The sequence below is a fragment of the Impatiens glandulifera genome, chromosome 1 (assembly GCF_907164915.1).
Source record: "Impatiens glandulifera chromosome 1, dImpGla2.1, whole genome shotgun sequence".
Taxonomy (NCBI): Eukaryota; Viridiplantae; Streptophyta; class Magnoliopsida; order Ericales; family Balsaminaceae; genus Impatiens; species Impatiens glandulifera.
The window spans coordinates 77,851,962-77,872,405 of NC_061862.1; the positions used below are offsets into that span (position 1 = coordinate 77,851,962).

General features: G+C 30.1%; 4 protein-coding genes across 4 annotated transcripts; 3 read left to right on the top strand and 1 right to left on the bottom strand.

Annotated features, from left to right (window-relative positions):
- The first annotated feature begins 7,089 nt into the window (after positions 1 to 7,089).
- On the top strand, positions 7,090 to 7,655 carry LOC124921720. The gene has a single exon (XM_047462410.1). The coding sequence runs from the start codon at positions 7,142 to 7,144 to the stop codon at positions 7,556 to 7,558; it is 417 nt and encodes a 138-aa protein (XP_047318366.1). The 5' UTR covers positions 7,090 to 7,141; the 3' UTR covers positions 7,559 to 7,655.
- A 2,268-nt stretch (positions 7,656 to 9,923) lies between these two features.
- Positions 9,924 to 12,243, top strand: LOC124918991 (E3 ubiquitin-protein ligase RING1-like). Its single transcript, XM_047459084.1, has 2 exons — positions 9,924 to 11,100; positions 11,931 to 12,243. Exon 1 carries the CDS (start codon positions 10,009 to 10,011, stop codon positions 11,056 to 11,058), a length of 1,050 nt encoding a protein of 349 aa, XP_047315040.1. The 5' UTR covers positions 9,924 to 10,008; the 3' UTR covers positions 11,059 to 11,100; positions 11,931 to 12,243.
- Positions 12,244 to 14,219: 1,976 nt separating this feature from the next.
- Positions 14,220 to 14,594, top strand: LOC124933350 (VQ motif-containing protein 25-like). The gene has a single exon (XM_047473834.1). The coding sequence runs from the start codon at positions 14,220 to 14,222 to the stop codon at positions 14,592 to 14,594; it is 375 nt and encodes a 124-aa protein (XP_047329790.1).
- A 638-nt stretch (positions 14,595 to 15,232) lies between these two features.
- LOC124918992 (GTP 3',8-cyclase, mitochondrial) lies at positions 15,233 to 19,351 on the bottom strand. Its single transcript, XM_047459085.1, has 7 exons — positions 19,082 to 19,351; positions 18,128 to 18,709; positions 17,840 to 18,007; positions 17,568 to 17,759; positions 16,942 to 17,010; positions 16,707 to 16,837; positions 15,233 to 15,547 (listed from the first exon to the last, which is right to left on the bottom strand). The coding sequence occupies exons 1-6, from the start codon at positions 19,148 to 19,150 to the stop codon at positions 16,754 to 16,756; spliced, it is 1,164 nt and encodes a 387-aa protein (XP_047315041.1). The 5' UTR covers positions 19,151 to 19,351; the 3' UTR covers positions 15,233 to 15,547; positions 16,707 to 16,753.
- Between the last annotated feature and the right edge of the window lie 1,093 nt (positions 19,352 to 20,444).

A 20,444-nucleotide genomic window follows, 5' to 3' on the forward strand; every position in this document is an offset into this window, starting at 1 on the left:
TCTATTCATTGAACAACAATGACAAGTGATAATGGAGTGATTGTGAATTCTCAATTGTTAACCAGAATTTTTGGTGCAAACCAAAAATTGTCAACAACAATTTCTGGTGAAACATGTAAGAAATATGATTTCGTTCTCATTGTCATGCTGACTAATATTTTTCTTCACATGTACTCAAGTTTAAATAGAAAATGTCAATATATATATATATATATATATATATATTTATGTATAATTAAGTTACATATTTTATCTGTCATCTCATTTAAATCTACACCTATAATATTTCACAAAAAAAAATAAAAAAAATCATCAAGATTCAAATCTGAAATCAATCTAGAAAAGTCTTATATATGGGGTATAGTTTTGACTTTGAGTGGTGCTAACCAAAGAAATATATCAGAATATAGTTTAAATTAAAAGGAAATATTATTATCTAATATTTTAAGTTATTTTTATTTTTTCTGTTTTAAAATAAGAATGTAATTTTGTTTTTAAAATAGGGTGAGTCCCAAGTGAAGCTGTCATTGCTGTCTCATTTATCAAAACAACATAATTTTGATAAATTAGACAAATAAAAAATTATATATATATGAAATAAACCCTAAATTCTAAATTCTAAATTTTAAACCTTAAACCCTAAATTCTAAATTATAAACCCTAAAAAATTATATATATGACATTTTATTTTAATATTCAATTTTCTCTTTCCTCTCTCCACTCTCTTCTCTTCCTATGAGACAATAAGTGAGACATTATCTTGAAACAGCAGATCTAGAATATTTTAAAATAGAAAGATGTATATTTTATCTCTTAAAAATAACTTTCATCGCACTTGAATTTAAATTATAAGAATGTAATATTTTTACTTATTTTTAAGTCTATGAGTTACCACTAGTAAAAAATCGACATTTACCGACGGTTATTCCCGAAGGTTTTATAAAACTCTCCTAAATACTCCCGAGAGGAGTAAATCTTTTGGTATTAAAAATAGATTCCGAGAGGGGTGTAAAACCTTCGGTTTTATTGATTATTACCGAGAGTTCTTTGTAGAACCTTCGGTTTTTACCTTCCCAAAAACCAAAAATAATTCTAAGTGTTGGATGTGGGTTAATTGCGAAGGTTTTTACAAAAACCTTCGGTTTTGCAATTCCAGAGATTTTTAATTATGAAGGTTATTCAAAGAACCTTCGGTTTTACCTTTTTTTAAATTCACTTTTCCGAAAGTTTTCCAAAGAACCTTCGGTTTTGCTCAATTAAAAATAATTCTAAGTTTGGTAATGGTTATTTCCGAAGGGTTTGTAATAAACCTTCAGTTTTGACTAATATCAAAATCGAAAGTTATATGAAAACTTTCGGCATCTACCTCTATAAATACAAACCTTAACCTTTCTCTTTTTCATTCACACTCATCTCTCCTTTCTCTCTCTCCCGCGCCGCAGCCGCCTCCTCCTACACGCCGCTTCTCTTCTCGCGTTCAGGTTTGTTTCATTTATTTATTTTTTTTGTTGTTGTTTACATTAGATGTATATTTCTTATAATGTAGTTTATATATATTATCTAGATTTAGGGTAGTTTAAATTATTTGTTTGTTTCATTGATTTAGGATGTGTGATTCATGGAATAGTCTTCGGCGTACACCGTCTTCGGCGTACACCGGAGAAACTACATCCGTGTTACCAAAATCTGATAGCACAATCAGAAATTACGGCACGTGAGAAAGAGGTGAGACAGATGACGCTGGAAATGGAGCAAATCCGATTGAGAGATGTAGAAAGAGGCCAATTGCTCAGTGAAATTAAAGCGGACAGGGCCGAAATAGCCCAGAGATTAGAGAATCTCGAACAGGAACTTATAGTGTTGAGGAGTCGACTGAATCAACCACCCCCTCCTCCCACCCATCTAATAATTTCTAGATTAATTATGTGTTTATTTGTTTTTCCGTACGAACGATGACAATATTTTTATGTGTTTTGTTTTAATTTTCATGAATTATTATTATTATGTTTGGTTTGGTTTTAATATATTGTTAATTAATTATATGTTATTTTTGTTTACTTTTCACTTTTTTTTAAAAAAAAACAGCATGGCCGAAACCGAAGGTTTTAAAATAAACCTTCGGTTTTGACCCCTGTTAAGTAAAAATCTGAAAATTTTCTAAGTGGGGAAGGGTAAAACCGAAGGTTTATTTGAAAACCTTTGGTTTTGACCCCTGCTTAAAAAATCTAAATAATTTCTAAGTATGGGGAAGGGTAAAAACCGAAGGTTTTCAAATAAACCTTCAGTTTTGACCCCTGTTAAGTAGAAATCTAAATAATTTCTAAGTATGGGGAAGGTAAAAACCGAAGGTTTTCAAATAAACCTTTGGTTTTGACCCCTGTTAAGTAAAAATCTAAATATTTTCTAAGTATGGGGAAGGGTAAAAACCGAAGGTTTTCAAATAAACCTTCGGTTTTGACCCCTGCTTAAAAAATCTAAATAATTTCTAAGTATGGGGAAGGGTAAAAACCGAAGGTTTATTTGAAAACCTTCGGTTTTGACCCCTGTTAAGTAAAAATCTAAATAATTTCTAAGTATGGGGAAGGGTAAAAACCAAAGGTTTTCAAATAAACATTCGGTTTTGACCCCTGTTAAGTAAAAATCTAAATATTTTCTAAGTATGGGAAGGGTGAAAACCGAAGGTTTATTTAAAAACCTTTGGTTTTTATCCTCGTTTAAACATTGGAGAAGGGAAAAATCGAAGGTTTATTTGAAAACCTTCGGTTTTGACCATTCTTAAAAACATTCTGTCTAAGGTCAGGACCGAGAGGTTTACTTAAAACTTTCGGTGAAACCCATAAAAACCGAAAGTTATGCTATTAACTTTCAGTGTTACCAAATCATAATTTGGAAAATTAATTGGTTTGATACATTCCAATCTGAATCTTAACTAATCTAATCAAGTGTGTGTTATTTTTTAAAAATTAAGATTGTGTTTAATGTTAAAATGTTTATGATTGTGTTTGATTATATAAAGAAGTGTATTTATATGTTTGTGTTTATGATCATGACATGAATGTGTATAAAGTTTGATCATATAGCTTATGTAATGTGTTAAGGTTATTAAATGTGTTCAATTAATAATGTTGAAAGTCATTAGAAGATTAAAAACCAGTTAATTTAACAATTTGTGCAATGGTAATTCCGAGAGTTTAGAGTAAAACTTTCGGAAATACCCATAAAAACCGAGAGTTTTATGATTAACTCTCGGAATTGCTATGTCACAAATTGTTAAATTAATTGGTTTTTTTTGTTATAATCTAGACTCCTAACTAATATTATCAAGTGTGTGTTTTATTTGAAAATTTTAGATGGAGTTTAATGTTATAATGTTCAAGAATGTGTTTGATCATAAAGAGAAGTGAATATGAATGTTTATGTAGTATTATCCTATGTATTTGTATAATGTTTGATCATATGGATTGAGAAATGTTTTAAGGATATCAAATGTATTAAATCAATGTTGTTCAACGTTATTAGAAAGTGAGAAACCAAATAATTTAACAATTTATCATGTTGTAAAACCGAAAGTTAAATATATAACTTTCGGAAATATGCATATAAAACGACAGATTTACCAAAACCTCTCGGTTTTGTGTATTTAAATTTAATTGTAAAAATCTAAAAAAATAATAAAAAACCGAGAGTTTTACTATATACTCTCGGAATTCAAACAATCAAAAACCGAGGGTCTTACTATATACCCTCGGAATTTAAACAATCAAAAACCGAGAGTTTTCAAATAACTCTCGAAATTTAATTAAATAAAACCGAGAGTTTTGATATAACTCTCGGGAATCACGTTTTCAATGAAAAAAAACCCTTCTTTTCTTCCCCGTTTCTTTTCTCTCTCAGCGCTCTCATCTCTCTCTCCGCTTCTTCCTCCGCGCCGTCCCTTCCGCGCCGCCGCTCATCTCTTCTCTTCGCCGAAGCATTCCGATTGAAGACCGTCCCTTCCGCGCCGCCCACTTTCCAGCCGAAGACGACGAGAATCCCGCGGATTGAAGACCGATTGAAGACCGCTGCTGCCGCTGTTTGAAGACCGCCGCTGCCACTGTTCGAAGACCGCCGCTTTCCGCCGCTGCCGCTGTTTGAAGACCGCCGCCGGAGACTACCGCTGTTAGAAGGTTAGTTACTTATTTAATTGAAGTTATATATATATATTAGTTTTAATTTAGGTCAGATTGGATTTTAGATTAGATTAGTTAGATTTTAGGATTTTGGATGAATTGATTTATTCTAGAATTGATTTAGGTATGAATTGAATTTTATTTATGTTAGATATTTGATTTAGAATTGAATTGGATTTGATTTTAGAAATTTGTATGATTTGGATTGAATTTAGAATTGGATTTTTTGGGAATTTGTATGAATTGGAATGAAATTAGAATTGAATTGGATTTGATTGGAATTGGTATGAATTGGATTTGATTTTAGAAATTTGTATGATTTGGATTGAATTTAGAATTGGATTTTTTGGGAATTTATATGAATTGGATTGGATTTTATTGGAATTGGTATGAATTGGATTGAATTTAGAATTGAATTGGATTTTAGGTTAGTATTGATTTAGGTTAGAATTGAATTGGTTTTTTTTTTGTATTGGTATGAATTAGATTGAATTTAGAATTGAATTGGATTTTAGGTTAGTATTGATTTAGGTTGGAATTGAATTGGTTTTTTTTGTATTGGTATGAATTGGATTGAAATTTGTTTGAATTGGATTTTTAGATTTGGTTTTGGATTTGGATTTGGATTAGGTTTTTGAAATTGGTTGTTGGATTTTGTTTTTGCTTAGATTATGTTGGATTATTGTTAGATTAGGTTTATATTTTTGTTAAAAAAGTTTAGAAATTGTATTGGATTGTGTTATTGGTTTGATTTTGGTTGCTTTGATTTGGGTTAAATTGAGTTTTGATTTAGGTTTAATTGAGGTTTGATTTAAGTTTTGGTTTGATTTTGGTTGGTTTGATTTGGGTTTAATTGATGTTTGATTTAGGTTTAATTGATGTTTGATTTTGTTTAATTTAGGTTTTGGTTTGATTGTGATTGGTTTGATTTGGGTGTAATTTAATGTTATTAGGTTTGGATTACGAATTTCAGCCGCCCCCTGCCCGCCCGTCAATCTACATCCGCTGCTCTTCTTCGTTGCTCTTTTTGTGCAAGGTTAGTTCTTGTTGGTTTATTATATGGTTAGGTTTAGTTTAATGTTAGATTTATGTTAACTTTTCATGTTAGATTTAAGTTTGATTTATGTTAGATTAGGTATCATGTTAGATTTATGTTAGATTATGTTAGTTTTTCATGTTAGATTTAAGTTTGATTTATGTTTGATTTGATTTATGTTAGATTAGGTATTATGTGTGTTAGATTATGTTAGATTATGTTGGATTAGATTGGGTTTTAGTTATATTTGATTTTAAGTTAGAATTGTTAAATGGAATGAATTGTGTATGAATAAAATTATGTTGGATTATACACATTACCGAAAGTTATTTGTAAAACCCTCGGTTTTTCCACAAAGAGAAAAACCGAAAGTTTTTCAATTACCTTTCGGTTTTACTCTAGGGTATCTAAACCGAAAACTCTACGATATCTCTCAGTAAATGCCCAATTGTTTTTAACGAGAGAATCAATACCGAGGGATGGCGAGAGTTACCAAAACTTTTGGTAATGTGTCTATACCGAAAGTTATAGGGTCAAAACCGAGAGTTTTTACTCTCGGTTTTGACCCCTTTTTCACCAGTGTACAATTTTCTTAAACTAATAAATTTATGTACATTCACTAGCATACAAATGAAAAATGAGAAGTAAAAGAATTTGTAAGATGGAACCACGTTACACAATTTAATTAACTGATTATAAAATTAAAATATATCTTTTCTCTCTTCTTATATTTTTTCTTTTTACAACTAAGGAATGCTAATTATATTAATAAATACTTTAATCCATTTAGAAAAACTTTAAATTGAATTTGAGTATTTTACTTAGTGAAATATTATAAATTAGTCCATCAAGTTGGCCATTTATTTAGAAATAGTTGAGATATAAGATTTTTTTATTTTGTTTTAGGCTTCGAACACCGTTAGTTTATCATCTACCTAACATTCATACAAATAAATAAATTAATATCACTAATTTAATTATCAAATTTAAGTGAATTTAGGATTTTGAAACCAAATTTTAACTACTGATTATTTAAAATTCGATAGTTCAAAATCTTCAATTCGCTGAAATACATTAATTAAATTAGTGATATGAATCTTTACTCTATTTATTTATGGATGATACGTAGATAATAAGTTAAGACAAAATCGACGTTTTAAACTGTTAAAACAAAATCTCGTTTGGTATAAATTTTTTTTTGGGAGAAAAGGACTTATTGTCCTTTCATTAAAACCCAAAAATGGGAAAAACGGACATGAATTCCTTAATCAAACTAGACCATCCCTAGTTTGATTTAAAAAAAAAAAAAAAGTAAGAAAACGAAATTAAACACAGCAAACATATCATTTTTATGACATTATTACAAGCATTACAATTAAGACTTAATGATCTATCTTACCTTGAATAATTCTAACGACTTCTTCAAATGATATCCCCAATTATCATAAAGAATCCAATTTCTTTCGTATTAGTTCGTTTGCTATAATTTTAAAAATAAAAAACCTTAAATTGTAAAATTTAAAATTATATATATCTGAAATCTCAAACTCAAATATAAAAAAAAAGTTCAATTTGACAATTATAAATTTATTAAATTACATATAATTAACTAATTAAGTTATATATATATATATATAATTTTTAATGTTATATCAGAGTAAAAATATATATATTTTGATTTATCCTATTTTTTAAATTCAAATTTATATTTAGATGTCTAAAATAAATTTGTAAATGAACCCATTATTACATAACTGCATTTTCATATTAAAAGACCGGGCCATTATGGACCAATTTATAAACACCACGAATCTCTAACAGAATTTACGGGTTTTTTTACATCTTTGATTTGCAGACCCGGTTTAAACCGTAAGATAAATCACTTTACCAATCTTCAATTTGAGAACAGAAACGAAATAGAAAGAAGAGAGAGAAAATGGGCGTTGTGATTATCGATGGCTCTACGATTCGATCTTTCGTAGAAGACGAAGCAGAGTTTACAAAGAGCATGAACGAGACGTTCACATCGCTAGATCTTAACGGCGACGGCGTTCTTTCCAGATCTGAGATGAGGAAATCGTTTGAATCATTGCGGTTACTTGAAACGCACTTTGGCGTCGACGTTTCAACACCTCCTGATGAACTTACGAAGCTATACGATTCAATTTTCGAGAAATTTGATTGCGATCATAGCGGTACTGTCGATCGCGATGAATTTAAGAACGAGATGAAGAAAATTATACTTGCTATAGCTGAAGATCTTGGATCGTCACCGATACAGATGGCTTTGGAGGATGATGATCAGAGTTTCCTTAAACAAGCTGCGGATCTTGAGGCGTCAAAGAATGCATGATTTTGAATTGAGGTTTGTGTTCTTAATCAATCGATTGCTTGATCAGATCTTGTATTTTCTACTTCTGAAAATAATTTCTAATTTGCTATAATCTTAGTGTTCTTACTTTGAATACGAACTTTTAATTCATATTTTATTCAAATAATTATTTATAAATATATATATATATATATATATATATATATATATATATATTACCAATTTGACTAAATAATTTTTTTTTTTATCTATTTTAAAAATTATTTTACTAAACACTTTTATCAGATAAATAATATAATTGATTACAAAGATGATAATAAACTGGAAATTATTTAAAAATATTATATATATATATATATATATATTTATTATTTTTGTTAAAAGTGTAATATTTAGCAAAAATAAAATAAAAAATATTGAAAATGAAGTTTTTTTTTTTCAGTTGTTATTGTATCTGCGTTTTTTTTTTTAATTTAAATATACTTTAATTTGATGTATTTTTGTTTAGGAGAACAAATGTGATATACTTGATTTTAAAGTAAAATGCCTTAAATTAAATGTTATTATTATTGGGTTACCGTTAAAATAAAATCTTTAATTTGATGTATTTGATAAAGTTTATAATATTTGCTTTATTTGCTGTAAATATAAATAAATACATTGTTTTCGTGAACAAAATTATTAGGGCTTTAATAAACATCCCAACAAATAACCCAAAGCTTGAATTAATATACTTGCAACATATTGATTGTACCGCATTTAATACCTCATTTATTTGGATTATTATTACTATTGTAATCTCGAAAAATAAATGTTATTATTGCAATTGTATTTTAATACATTTTAACATTTTATTTGATTGGGCTTAATTAAATATATAAACTTATGAATGTGAAAAATAATTAATTTAAGTGCAAAATGTATTAATTTTAATCTAATCTATATATTAAGTGCAATATTTGTTAATAAGAAGATATGAAATCCATTAGCATAGTTAAAATAAAATAAATAAAAAATTATTTAAGATACTCAAATATTTAGGTTTTTTTTAGTTTTATAAGTGTAAGTAAGATATTTATTCAAAATAAAAAAAACAAAAATTAAATTAATTTATCATCTCAATGAAAAAAAATAAATTAAACAAGTCATATTAACACAAAATAAAATTATTAATACGTCATCTTCTTTAGTATGTTTTAAATGGAATTAGAATTGATAATTTTGTGAATATTGAAATTAAATTATTTAATTTCTATATTGAGAAAACTATATAACAATGTTTGGAAAAAAAATTAAACAAAATAAAATTATTAATACATCATCTTCTTTGGTATGTTTTAAATGGAAGTAGAGTTGATAATTTTATAAATTTTAAAATTAAATTATAATTCAATTCCTATATTTCTATGTCGATAAAATTATATAACAATGTTTGGAAAAAAAAATCATTCACATTATAAAAAAAATTAAAAAATATATATTAATTGAAAATGTTAACTTACTAAATTAAAAATGAAAAAAGATAATTTTTATAAAAAAAAATTGATTAAAAATTTTAGCAGAATTTTAAATAATAAAATAATTAGACTATTTTACTTAATAAAAAATAAAAAATTGAAATTACAAATAGAGAAATTGGAGAATTATAAAATTACACCAAATTGAATCACATTTAAATTATAATTATAATTTTTAATATTAAAGATTTACTAAACTTATAAATTTGAATTGGACTATAATATCAATTTCAGAGTTACTAAACACACCATAACACTAAATTATATAAATTTTCAAATTTAAATTTTATCTTGTTTAAAATAATCACCAAAAATCCATAATAGATTGATGAAGTAATATCTATAATAAGTTGGATTAAAAATAAGTAATTGTATTTTTATCTAAGATATCTTAAACAAGATTATTGCAATTTAAACTAATTCCTAAAATAAAATAATTTGATAATTACAAAATAATCATTCATATTTACTTAATTCTCATACCAATCTTAACAATTTAAATGGTTCAAATTATTAACTAAAAACTTTAGAGGAGTGATAGAGAGAGGGAATTTGGTAAGGGAATGACTTGACATCACCTTCATTAGTTGGAAAATGTAAAAGTGGGAGGAAAGAGAGAAAAAAGAGAAATTGTTTGATTTCTTCAGCGAATAGATTATGCCAAGTCATTCCCTCACCAAATTCCCTCACCTGATCATTTCTCAAAACTTTATATCTTTCTTTTAACAATTTTTTAAATTATATATATTAATATAGTTTAAATATTTTTATCAAAATATCTCATCAATTATTAAATAACAACTAGGCATACATATATTAATGATATCCATTCCATCCTATAATTAAAATAAAAGAAAAGAAAATTCCCCCTCCCCTCTCCCTTATCTGAAAACACGCAGTTGAAAGTTAAGAAAATAAATAAATAAAAAAATAAAAGGAGAGAGAAAAAGAAAAATGTCTACATCCTCCGCCACCGCCATCGTCGCCGTCGCCGATGCCGTCGCCGAAGCAGCCGCCATGGCGGAGGAGAGGCAGATGTACTGGTGCCATGTCTGCGACATCAGCGTCTCTCTCTTCCCTCCTCCTTCATCGTCATCGTCATCGTCGTCTTCAACCTTCTCCTCTCTTCACTGTCCTCACTGCAGCACAGATTTCCTGGAAGAAATGGAAAGTACTCCTCTATTCAGCACTTCAAACCCTAGCTCCGGTACTGAATCCTCTCTTTCACATCTTGTTTCCCTAATCGATTCATCCTTTCCTCCAAATCATCAGACCTTGATTAACTCAACCAACGACAATCACAATCACAATCACATAATCGATAGTCCATTCCTTCGCCGTCTAATCCAGCATCTTACTGATTCCGATCCATACGATTCATCTCCTTCTGATCGGAATCAATCGTCGGCATCGAAATCCGCGGTTGAGTCAATCCCGACTGTGAAGATATCGAAAGAATTACTTCTACTCGACTCGGTTATCATGTGCGCAGTTTGTAAAGATCAGTTTTCTATCGGAGATGAAGCGAAACAGTTGGATTGTAAGCATATGTATCATTCTGATTGTATTCTTCCATGGCTGTTGCAGCACAACTCGTGTCCAGTTTGTAGATTTCAGTTGCCGACAGAGAATGATGAAGTGAAGGAGAAGAGGAGGAGAAGGTTTCAGGGAATGAGCTTGGATGAGTTGATGATGGATGAAGAGGAGTGGTTTGGATTAAGGAATACGTTTAGGGACATGGCTCGTAGGAACATGCTTATGTCTGATGACTGGAACAGAGATGACCTGATTCCTCAACAGGTTAGAGAAGATGAAACAACTGACTGGAGAAGCAGTGATGATGTTCTTCTCTCTATGCCTCAACATGCGGAAGATGAGCATATGGATGGCAGTGCAAACAGTGTGGAGACTGTTTCAAGCTGGCCAGCTGAATTTATGAGAGGAAATGGAGAATTCAATGAAGAAGAAGATGATGATGATGATGACGACACTATCATGCTTTGAGATTCGATTCGATTCTGAAAAAGTAATAGAAAATAAATCAAGGTTTGTTCTTTTGTTTCCTCTCTTCCCTTTTCATTATTTCATATTCTGGATTAAGAGTTCATAGTCTCATTGTCTGCTAAACAAGAGTACACCAATTACTTGAGTTTTAGTTCAAATTTCTTGATATAGAACCAGATAAGTTTGGTATAAACTAGCTGCATACACCCGTGAATGATCCATTCATTTGATTATGCTGAATTTTGTACATGTTCTAGAGATAATTATCCCAATTAGACACAAACTCCAGTTGGAAGAGCAATTCTATTGTAGCCACATGTTTTAGGCTATCTGATCCCCAGTTCTAGATGAGAAACAATGAATTACCTCTAACTGAGTTCAACTTCCAAACATAATCTCATCTAGATTCTACATTTCTGAATCTAGTACTTTTGCATTTAGGTGTATTCGAAATGGGATTGGATCTAAATTTCTATTTTAGGCACATTTTTTAGGCTATCTAGGTCAGATTGAGCTTAGATACTAGACTACATTTAGAAACACTTATCATTTATGTTTTCGGATCCAGACCCAGATGAAAAACAATAGATATAATAACTAAGTTAAGTTTCCAAACAAAACTTTATCTAGATTATTAACAAAGGGTTGGATACAAAATTTCTATTGTTGGTTCACTTTTAGGTTATCTGGGTCATACTGAGATTACATGCAATTTTGATCCAATTTAGGGATCCTATATAAGGGATTAAGAGTTCAAGTCTTATTTGATACTAAACAAGAGTAAATGCAATATCAGGTCCTGTTAGGGTTTAGGGTTCATCTCATTGATCAAATACCTTAACAATTGAAGGGTCTTTTTTACTATCTTGCAGGTCATGGGTATTTGAAAGCTAAGTGTAAATCTCTGTGTCGACGACAACAAATAAAAATAACCGATGGCACATAGTTTTTTTGTGCTATCGAGATTCGGGTCATCTTTTTTTTCACTCTTTTTTATTCCATGCTCTCTCTATGGTAGGTTGTAGCATTAAATTCTGAATGGGGTTCTTGGATAAACCAAATATTTTTTTTGGGGGGGATTAATTAACTATGTTTCCCTTGAGAGTTTCTCTTATGCATGTGTTAAGGCCTCATGCATAAGCTTTTATTCATGTTGTTATGGAAAATGTCTATTTGATTATGGTGAAATGTGGATGAACAAAATTTTCTATCTATTAAACAAGATGAATGAAATGCTTCCAAACAAAATGCAATTACTTTCATGGTTTATTCTCTAAAGAGGCTACTACTATCATTTGATCTATTTGATAAAATTCACATCACTTAAACCACTCTAGTAAATTTTTATTTGATATATTAAGTCATACGATTTTCACTTAAATCACGAATAAAATGGAACCTACAAATTTGACAAGTTTGAAATGGTAGAATCCGAAATTTCGCTATTCAAATGCTTTCGAGATCAAGAAACATTGTTTTGATACTCTAATAAAAGTGTGCCATTGTTAATTATCACAATTCATGGATAACATTAATAATTGGAGATTAGTCGAGCATTATTCTTGTCCTGATAAAGATTTAGAATAGCCGACCACTATATTTAATCTCTCTAGCAACAATTATAAATGACCTAAAACCAAATAGTCTAAAAGGTGACTTTATTTTCAATTATGATGATTTAATCAGAACAATATATCATGTCATGCATGTGATCACAAAGGAAGTTAGTATTTTCTGTAATCCTTATTATCACATTTTATGAACCCATATCATGATCTCAAAGAAAAAAGAATGAAAAAAAAAGATAGACAAGGAGGAGATGTCTCCTAAAATAATAAAGTATAATTTCATAGAGCGGAATTCGAATTTCATTTTTATTTTCAAATCGAATTTTAAATTTAAATAAAGTTTCGATTTGATTTTTGAGTGGGGTTTTTATTTTTTATTTTTTATTTTAATCATATATTATATAATTTATTAGATATAATTAAATAATTATATATTAAATATGACAATTATTATGATATAATAATTCATGTAATTTGTTTTTATATTCAAAATTCGAATAATTTGAATTCATAATTGATTTGACAATAAAAGTTAAAAAATGAATTTATTCAAATTCGAACAAAAAATCAAATTATGTTCGTTTTATTTAAATTTATTTAAATTTGATACGGTTTTTGAATTAACTTAGAAAAAATAAATCGAAAAAACCAAACTAACCAAACTGAAGAACTCGAATAACCCGAAAACCGAACCAATGAAACCCTACAAAATGACGATTATGAGTTTCATTTGAAAACACTCTTCGGATCTTAAGTTTTGATCTATATGGTAGAACTAAGTTAGAGCATTAAACACATTCCCGAAATGTAGACAGTTTCCATTAACTTATTTATATTATATCAGTTAATCCCTGGAAGAGGTTAAGACAACAACCCTATAATTATGACCTAAAACACTTTAAATCAGAATCAAACATAAGACCTCAAAATAGAAAGCCCTTTAGTCCAAACTTTTTTTTTTTTTTTATCATATATAGGTTTAACCTTGTAGGTGAGTATTAATTAATTACTTTGATTGTGTGTGTACCCATGTTCTCAAACTTCCATTTCCATGGAGGATGATACAATTATTCTCTTACCAGACTATTTAATCACATGCATGATGATCTGCCAATTCTCCCAACAAACAAATCCTTGTATAGGCAAAAGACTTTTAATTTAAAAATCACAACTACTACCATCTCTCCATAACAAAGAGTATCCAATAATATTCCATTATTGAATATATAAGATTAATTATAACCAAAGTCAAACATTATTAACCTACACAACCTGTCGGTTATCACTCTTCATAGTTTGCCAAAATAAGGAAAACAACATTATCAACAACCTAGATCAAGAATGAAATCAACAAACAAAATAGAAGACTTTGAACCAAGGATATGGAGATATAATATATTTAAAACCATAAACAAGTTGCCAATCATATATCTATAGTTTATCATGTACGGAAGAATGTCATAATCATGCAACTGTAATGTTTAAATTAACAAAGGGACAGTGGGGACTAACCTTGCAAGTTTCATCTATTTAAGACAAGGTATAGTCTCCTTTATCTGAGAAAAGCCGATCAATTTCATTTTCGTTCTATAAATGAACATGAAAGCACACACAAGCACCGGAGTCTCACCTCCATCCTTGCCGACAATACACACAGATTCGAGAGCAATATTTAGGTTGAAGCGAAAGATACGTATAATTCATGTAATTGCGCCAGAAATTATAAAGACTGACGTGGAACACTTCCGTGAATTGGTCCAGCGACTAACTGGAAAACCTGCTGGAAGCAAAGGAAAAACGGAGAAGATAAACAAAGATCCAAATAGATTAAGCAAAACTAAGGAAGCGCGTGAACAGAGAATCAAGCAGGAGATTGAAGAATCATGGCAAGGTGAGAATTCGGATTATTACATTGATAATCTCTTTGTAGACATGGAAGAAGAGTTATTGGGGTTTCCTGTGTTATGAAAAAAGAATAAGAGATTATATAGATTGAACTGTAAAAGCTTCTAATTGTGATTGTAGTTATTGTAAAGTTGTTTCATTTATAGTTTGAAAACACCTGGATACAAAAATTATGATCCAAACACTTATTTATATGAGAAACAACCAATCTTGTGTTTGACTAAGGCCTTGTTTGATGTGGGTTAATTCCAAACAACACACACACGATCCAATCAGCAATCTATTGATATACTGTAATCTTACCCAAATAGCCCAATTTTCTAACCTACATCAAACAGGTTATTTGGAAATAATTACTTAAAGACAAGCAGTGCAACACCTCACTAACTAAACGGGAGTTAAAGACATCAATAGGAATGAGTTACTATAGATGAGCAAGGGGAGGAATACTTACTAACATTTTAGATCCATTTGGTACAAGTCTTCACAATTGCCTTTGTGCAGCAGATCCTCTGAATTTACCTTGCCATTTTGTAGACAACTATAGTGAAATCACAAAGAATTCAAGAGTAACATAAAAATATGAGAATAAATAAGAGGATTAAACGAGAAGAAAGGGTTCAAATTCTCAACAACTAGCAATTATGATGGTCAGCATCATGAACTGGATAGTTTAACCTAAGAATTAAAAAGTCAGACAGAGACAGAAAAATCAATCATTTTGGTAGGTAAAACTCCATACAAGTTCAAATGCAGCTTCACTGTAAATTCAAGGACATTGACTCCATGTACTTAGTAAAATTCATCTATCTAATTGATAATAAAATACATTTCAAGGTTCAGTTGTTGAATATACACAAGCATTATATAAATAGAATTTCTTTTGTATTTAAACAATATTGAGGTGTTTGTCTGTTCCTTTTTATCTGTAGCCTGTAATCCTCCACTTCTCAGTTCTTCAACTTTATTTCACCACTTAATATGAATCAACAACAAGAGGCCGCCAAATAATCAACCTGAAGAATTTTCATTGAATCAGTAATAAAAAAAAACAACTCTACAACAAAATGCCACTGCATTATTGATAGGCCCGTTATTCTGAAAAACTGATACCAAATACTGGTAAAGAACGCAATCCACCCATTCCATAAGACCTTTGTTTTAAAAAATATATATATGGGAAATGAGAAAGTAACTATAGGGATATTATTGTTAATTTCACCAGATTATGCATTACTACATACACCTCATTTGGAAACATTTTTTTATCCATTCTTCAAATGTCTTTTGGTGATCAGCTAGGGAGTTCAACGAGAAACAAGATAGAAAAGACTTGATTAAGTATACATCATTGTGGTGCATCAGAAATTAAGATTGAAACCTTGAAGAAGTTATTGCCAGAGAACTAAACCAGTGAGAACTGAATTAACCCTTTATATTGCATAGTTTAGGTAGCATCATCCAGTTTTACCCAAATTTAAGAATGTACAATTTATTTTGTCCATCTACAAATGCTTATCCTGCTATAGCAATACACATATTTTGACATTGGGGTCATTAGGCTAAACACGCCAAATTCTCTGATTGAAAATTCTACCACACAAAGCTGAAAAGAATAAGAGGCCACACAAATTCATAACAGTCATGTATTCCACACAACAATATGAGTGGTTGTTTTGGTATGCATTACTTTTTTCATCTAGATCATGATTCATGATCTATAAAATTTACATTTATTATGTTTGTAAGAAAAAAGTACAATAATCTAAAAAATAACTATAATATGCATCGTACCAAATGACATGGACCATGATCCAGAAAAAAACATGCCATATGAAAAAAAATCACTTTCAACTCTAAGTTTCGCGTGTTTCCAATGAGATCGTAATTCTCACTAAGATTGTGACATAATACTAGTTTCCAAATATGCTCAATAAGAAGCTAGTCAATATGAGTATACAAATCCACACATTTTTCAGGAACTGACTAGACAAAATGAACTGACTAGAGTTCATATTGACTAGCTCAATAAGAAGCTAGTCAATATGAGTATACAATTCTAACTGCGTGATTCAACAACACCAAAATAAACTAAAAATGCTACATACATACAATATCTTGGTATAATAAACTCTGATAGAGTATTCCAAAAACTTTTTGACTATTTGACCTTACCTTTTATTATAATAAGATTAGTAAAGGGCCTTTCCCGCCTTTTCCCCTTATCCCCCAATATGTATCATAGGTCTATTTGGGGTCTTTGCGATGTCAAACATTCCATCATGAGTAGCTTTCTTCCTCTTTACCTACAGCAGGAGAAATAGATTACAGTTCACAAGAACATAGGAAAGTGTACAGTTCTAACAACATTTAGTATTAATAAATAAGTAAAAAAGAGTGTAGTGCTTACTGCTGCAGCAATTATTTCCTTAAGTTCGTCATCATCAGCCCCACTGCGAAGAGGATTCTTCAAACTAACCTGTAGAGAGGAGGTTTGGTGAAACGGACATCTAGGCCAGCATAAAACAGAAAGCAAAATACTTAAACAAGTTTCAATTATTCAATCGTGCTAAAGTCCAGATATCAGATACGTATTTTTAGCTGAAAACAACTTTGGTTAATTTTTTCTCAAAATATTAATAAAATGACACAATGTCATTTCCCCAATAAAAAATCTCAGAAAAAATGCTTTGGGTATATTCATATATTATACTGTTTTCACTAAAAAGGTCAGGTCTAAAGGTTCTGCCTATTTGACTTTTAATAAGATATTATCAAGTTAGAAACCAACAGTCCATGTAGCAGCTATATCAAAATGAAACAAAATATTCAATTTTATATCATTGTAGACCAATCAAGAACGTCATTAACTATCATAGACAAAACAAGTACATCATTTTTAATTTTTATTGGGTGTCCGGGCTAGCTTGTCCTGCAACTACATCATTTCCACAACTTCAGTATAAAATTTACATTTCCTAAAATGGAAGAAAAATTAAACCACAAGCTGAATTTTGAGAACAACAAAGAAGGTACCTCTGAAGGACCAAACAGGCACACTTTGAAATTCCCATCTGCTAACAATCTTAATCTATTGCAACCAGCACAAAAATGCTCTGTCATTGATGTGATAAAGGAAACTGAACCACAGTGTCCGTCAATCTGATAATTCTTTGCTGTCTCAGTTGGGTGATCTTGGATTCGCTTTACACCTTCAAACTTTTTGGACTGAAAGGTAATGATGCATTAGAAGATACCCGTATAATAAGACATTTATGAAAGTTATTTATTAGGAACTTCCATCTTACCACTATGTCCAATAGTTCGGCATAAGGTACTAGTTTCTTGACATTCCACACATTTCCATCAAAGGGCATAAACTCAATAAATCGAACATTTATTGGGTTTTTACGAGTTAATTCAACAAAATCACAGACTTCGTCATCATTGAATCCACGCATAACCACACAATTGATCTGAAATACATCACAAATGAACTGTGACCAAGAAAATGATATCTAAATCTCATCCTAAGGTTACAATCTTAGGAAAAAGATGTTATAACCATATATCAATGAAGTGGAATACAAGCGTACCTTCACAGGGTTATATCCTAGCTCAACCGCCTTCTGAATGGATTCCATCACCTTTTCATGGCCCTTACGCCTTGTCATGAACTCAAATTTTGCAGGAACTAACGTGTCCAAACTAATATTCAACGCGGTAAGCCCACACGATTTCAACTTTGGAAGTTTCCTTGCCAGAGTAATTCCGTTTGTAGTCATGGCCAATGTTTTTAAACCTTTCAAACTAGACAATTGAAAGCATATTTCTTCAATATCCTTCCTAATAGTTGGCTCCCCACCAGTTAAACGAATTTTGTCCACCCCATTGCGAACAAAGAGGTTAGCCAATCGAATAATCTCACTCTGAGAGAGCAGTTCCGGATTAGGTGTGAGTTCCACTCCCTCAGCTGGCATGCAATATTGGCATCGCAAGTTACATCGTTCTGTCAAGGAGATTCTCAAATATGTATGCACCCTTCCAAATTTATCAGTCAACATATCTGAAATGATATTATCTTTTGACACTTCTTCTGGTAGCTTCTCACACGAAGTTGCATAAGTGCTTAACAGATCAATATTACCAGAGCGGTAAGCTGGCAATTTACCATCAACCTGGTTATGAGTTAGAAATAGAGTAAGAAACCCTAGAGTGAACTCAGCAGAGATAAACCAACATAAATCATGGAAAAAAAATCCAATGGTAAAGATAAAATCTTGTAAACTTTAAGAATGAACAAATCTCATAATGGGTAAGTAGTAAAACCATGTCCACACATGTCTTTTATAACCACAACTACTTCTATCTATTGTAAATTGTTCATCAATACTTCCCATTAGTAACTGTTCGCCTGTTTCGAAAGCAATTAACTTTAATGGCAAGCAATGCAAGCCGAACACAGTTGATTGCTGTGCTTGTTAATCGAAATCCTACAGATGGGTACTAACCAGCAGTTACTGGTTTTGAGCACACAGATATATACTTACCCAGTTGCTGAATCCTCTAAATCCGAGACTCCGACCGGTAAATCTCGAAGCGCATCGGCGTATGATCATGGCAATCAATCAAACAGAAGAGATAGACGAAGCTTACAACGTCGAATGACAAATTGTGTAATTAGCAGGCGGTTGAAGCAAGCAGAGAATGAAACGAATGTATATATATATATAGGCGGCTATATATATATATATAGGCGGCTCTCACTTGGCTCTAAAAGCCAGCTTCTTTATGCGGTGTGAAGTCGTATGTATCTACTATTTTGCACTTTGCTTCTCTATTCCATTAATGGCGGCCCCCATCTATTAGAAGGTTAGTATTTAGCAATTTCAACCTTCTTATTTATTTCATTTTTTCACTATTTTAATATTGATATTGATTATTTTTTTCTTTATAAACTAATAAAATCAATAAGAAGTCTATTTAGAATTGACCTTTTTAAGTTATTTTTTTATATGTTTGGTATCACTCATAAATTGGGACCTATTTTTTAAATTAGAATCTCTAATGCTTGCTTCACAAATAAATCAAGTAATCCCTCCCCCAACATATTAATGCTTGCTTCACAAATAAATCAAGTAATTCCAACATATTGCTTCATTAAATTTAAATTTAGATTGCAAATAAAAATCGATTACATCGTTTAAATTGAACCAAACAGGTCTAAATCAAATAAATTAAACTGTATAGTTGATATTTTATAAAAAAAAACTCAACATTTCAATAGATCGTATCATGGTTAAAATTTAAAAAAAATATCAAAATCTAGTTATAATTTATAATGATATATATATATATATATATATATATATATATATATATATTAATACTTAATTTCAAACCGTGGTTAATTTGGATATATTTGTGAGAGTAAATTGATACTTGGATCAAATTATGGGTTGACACGCTCATAAATTTAAAACGGTTAAAATTAAAATAAAAAATGCTATATATATGTTTTGAACTTGTAACCTTGCAAACAAATAAAACTATTTAAACTAGGCTAATAAGATTTATTTTAAATTTAACACCAAATTTGAACGTGAAACATTCTTAACAATATAAATTCAACTTTTTAACTAATTAATATATATATATAATAATAATAATAATAATAATAATAATAATGCTTAATTTTAAAGTGTCCAAATTGACAAGTCAAGAGCTGTGATTAATTTTGGGATATGTATGTGAGAGTAATGAATATTTGAGTCGGATTATGAGTTGACCCGTCCATAAACTTAAAACGGTTAAAACTAAAATTAAAAATGTTATATGTATGTTTCGAATTTGCAACATAGCAAAAAAAGTACAACTATTTAATCAACTAGGCTAATAAAATTTTATATTTTA

Excerpts from the sequence above, each read along its gene's own strand:
- LOC124933350 (XM_047473834.1), top strand. The coding sequence starts at position 14,220 with ATGAACATGAAAGCACACACAAGCACCGGAGTCTCACCTCCATCCTTG.
- LOC124921720 (XM_047462410.1), top strand. The coding sequence starts at position 7,142 with ATGGGCGTTGTGATTATCGATGGCTCTACGATTCGATCTTTCGTAGAA.
- LOC124918991 (XM_047459084.1), top strand. The coding sequence starts at position 10,009 with ATGTCTACATCCTCCGCCACCGCCATCGTCGCCGTCGCCGATGCCGTC.
- LOC124918992 (XM_047459085.1), bottom strand. The coding sequence starts at position 19,150 with ATGATCATACGCCGATGCGCTTCGAGATTTACCGGTCGGAGTCTCGGA. Across the intron at positions 18,008-18,127 it reads TAGGATATAACCCTGTGAAG|ATCAATTGTGTGGTTATGCG; the intron begins GTACGCTTGTAT and ends GATGTATTTCAG. Across the intron at positions 17,760-17,839 it reads CCGAACTATTGGACATAGTG|TCCAAAAAGTTTGAAGGTGT; the intron begins GTAAGATGGAAG and ends ATTACCTTTCAG.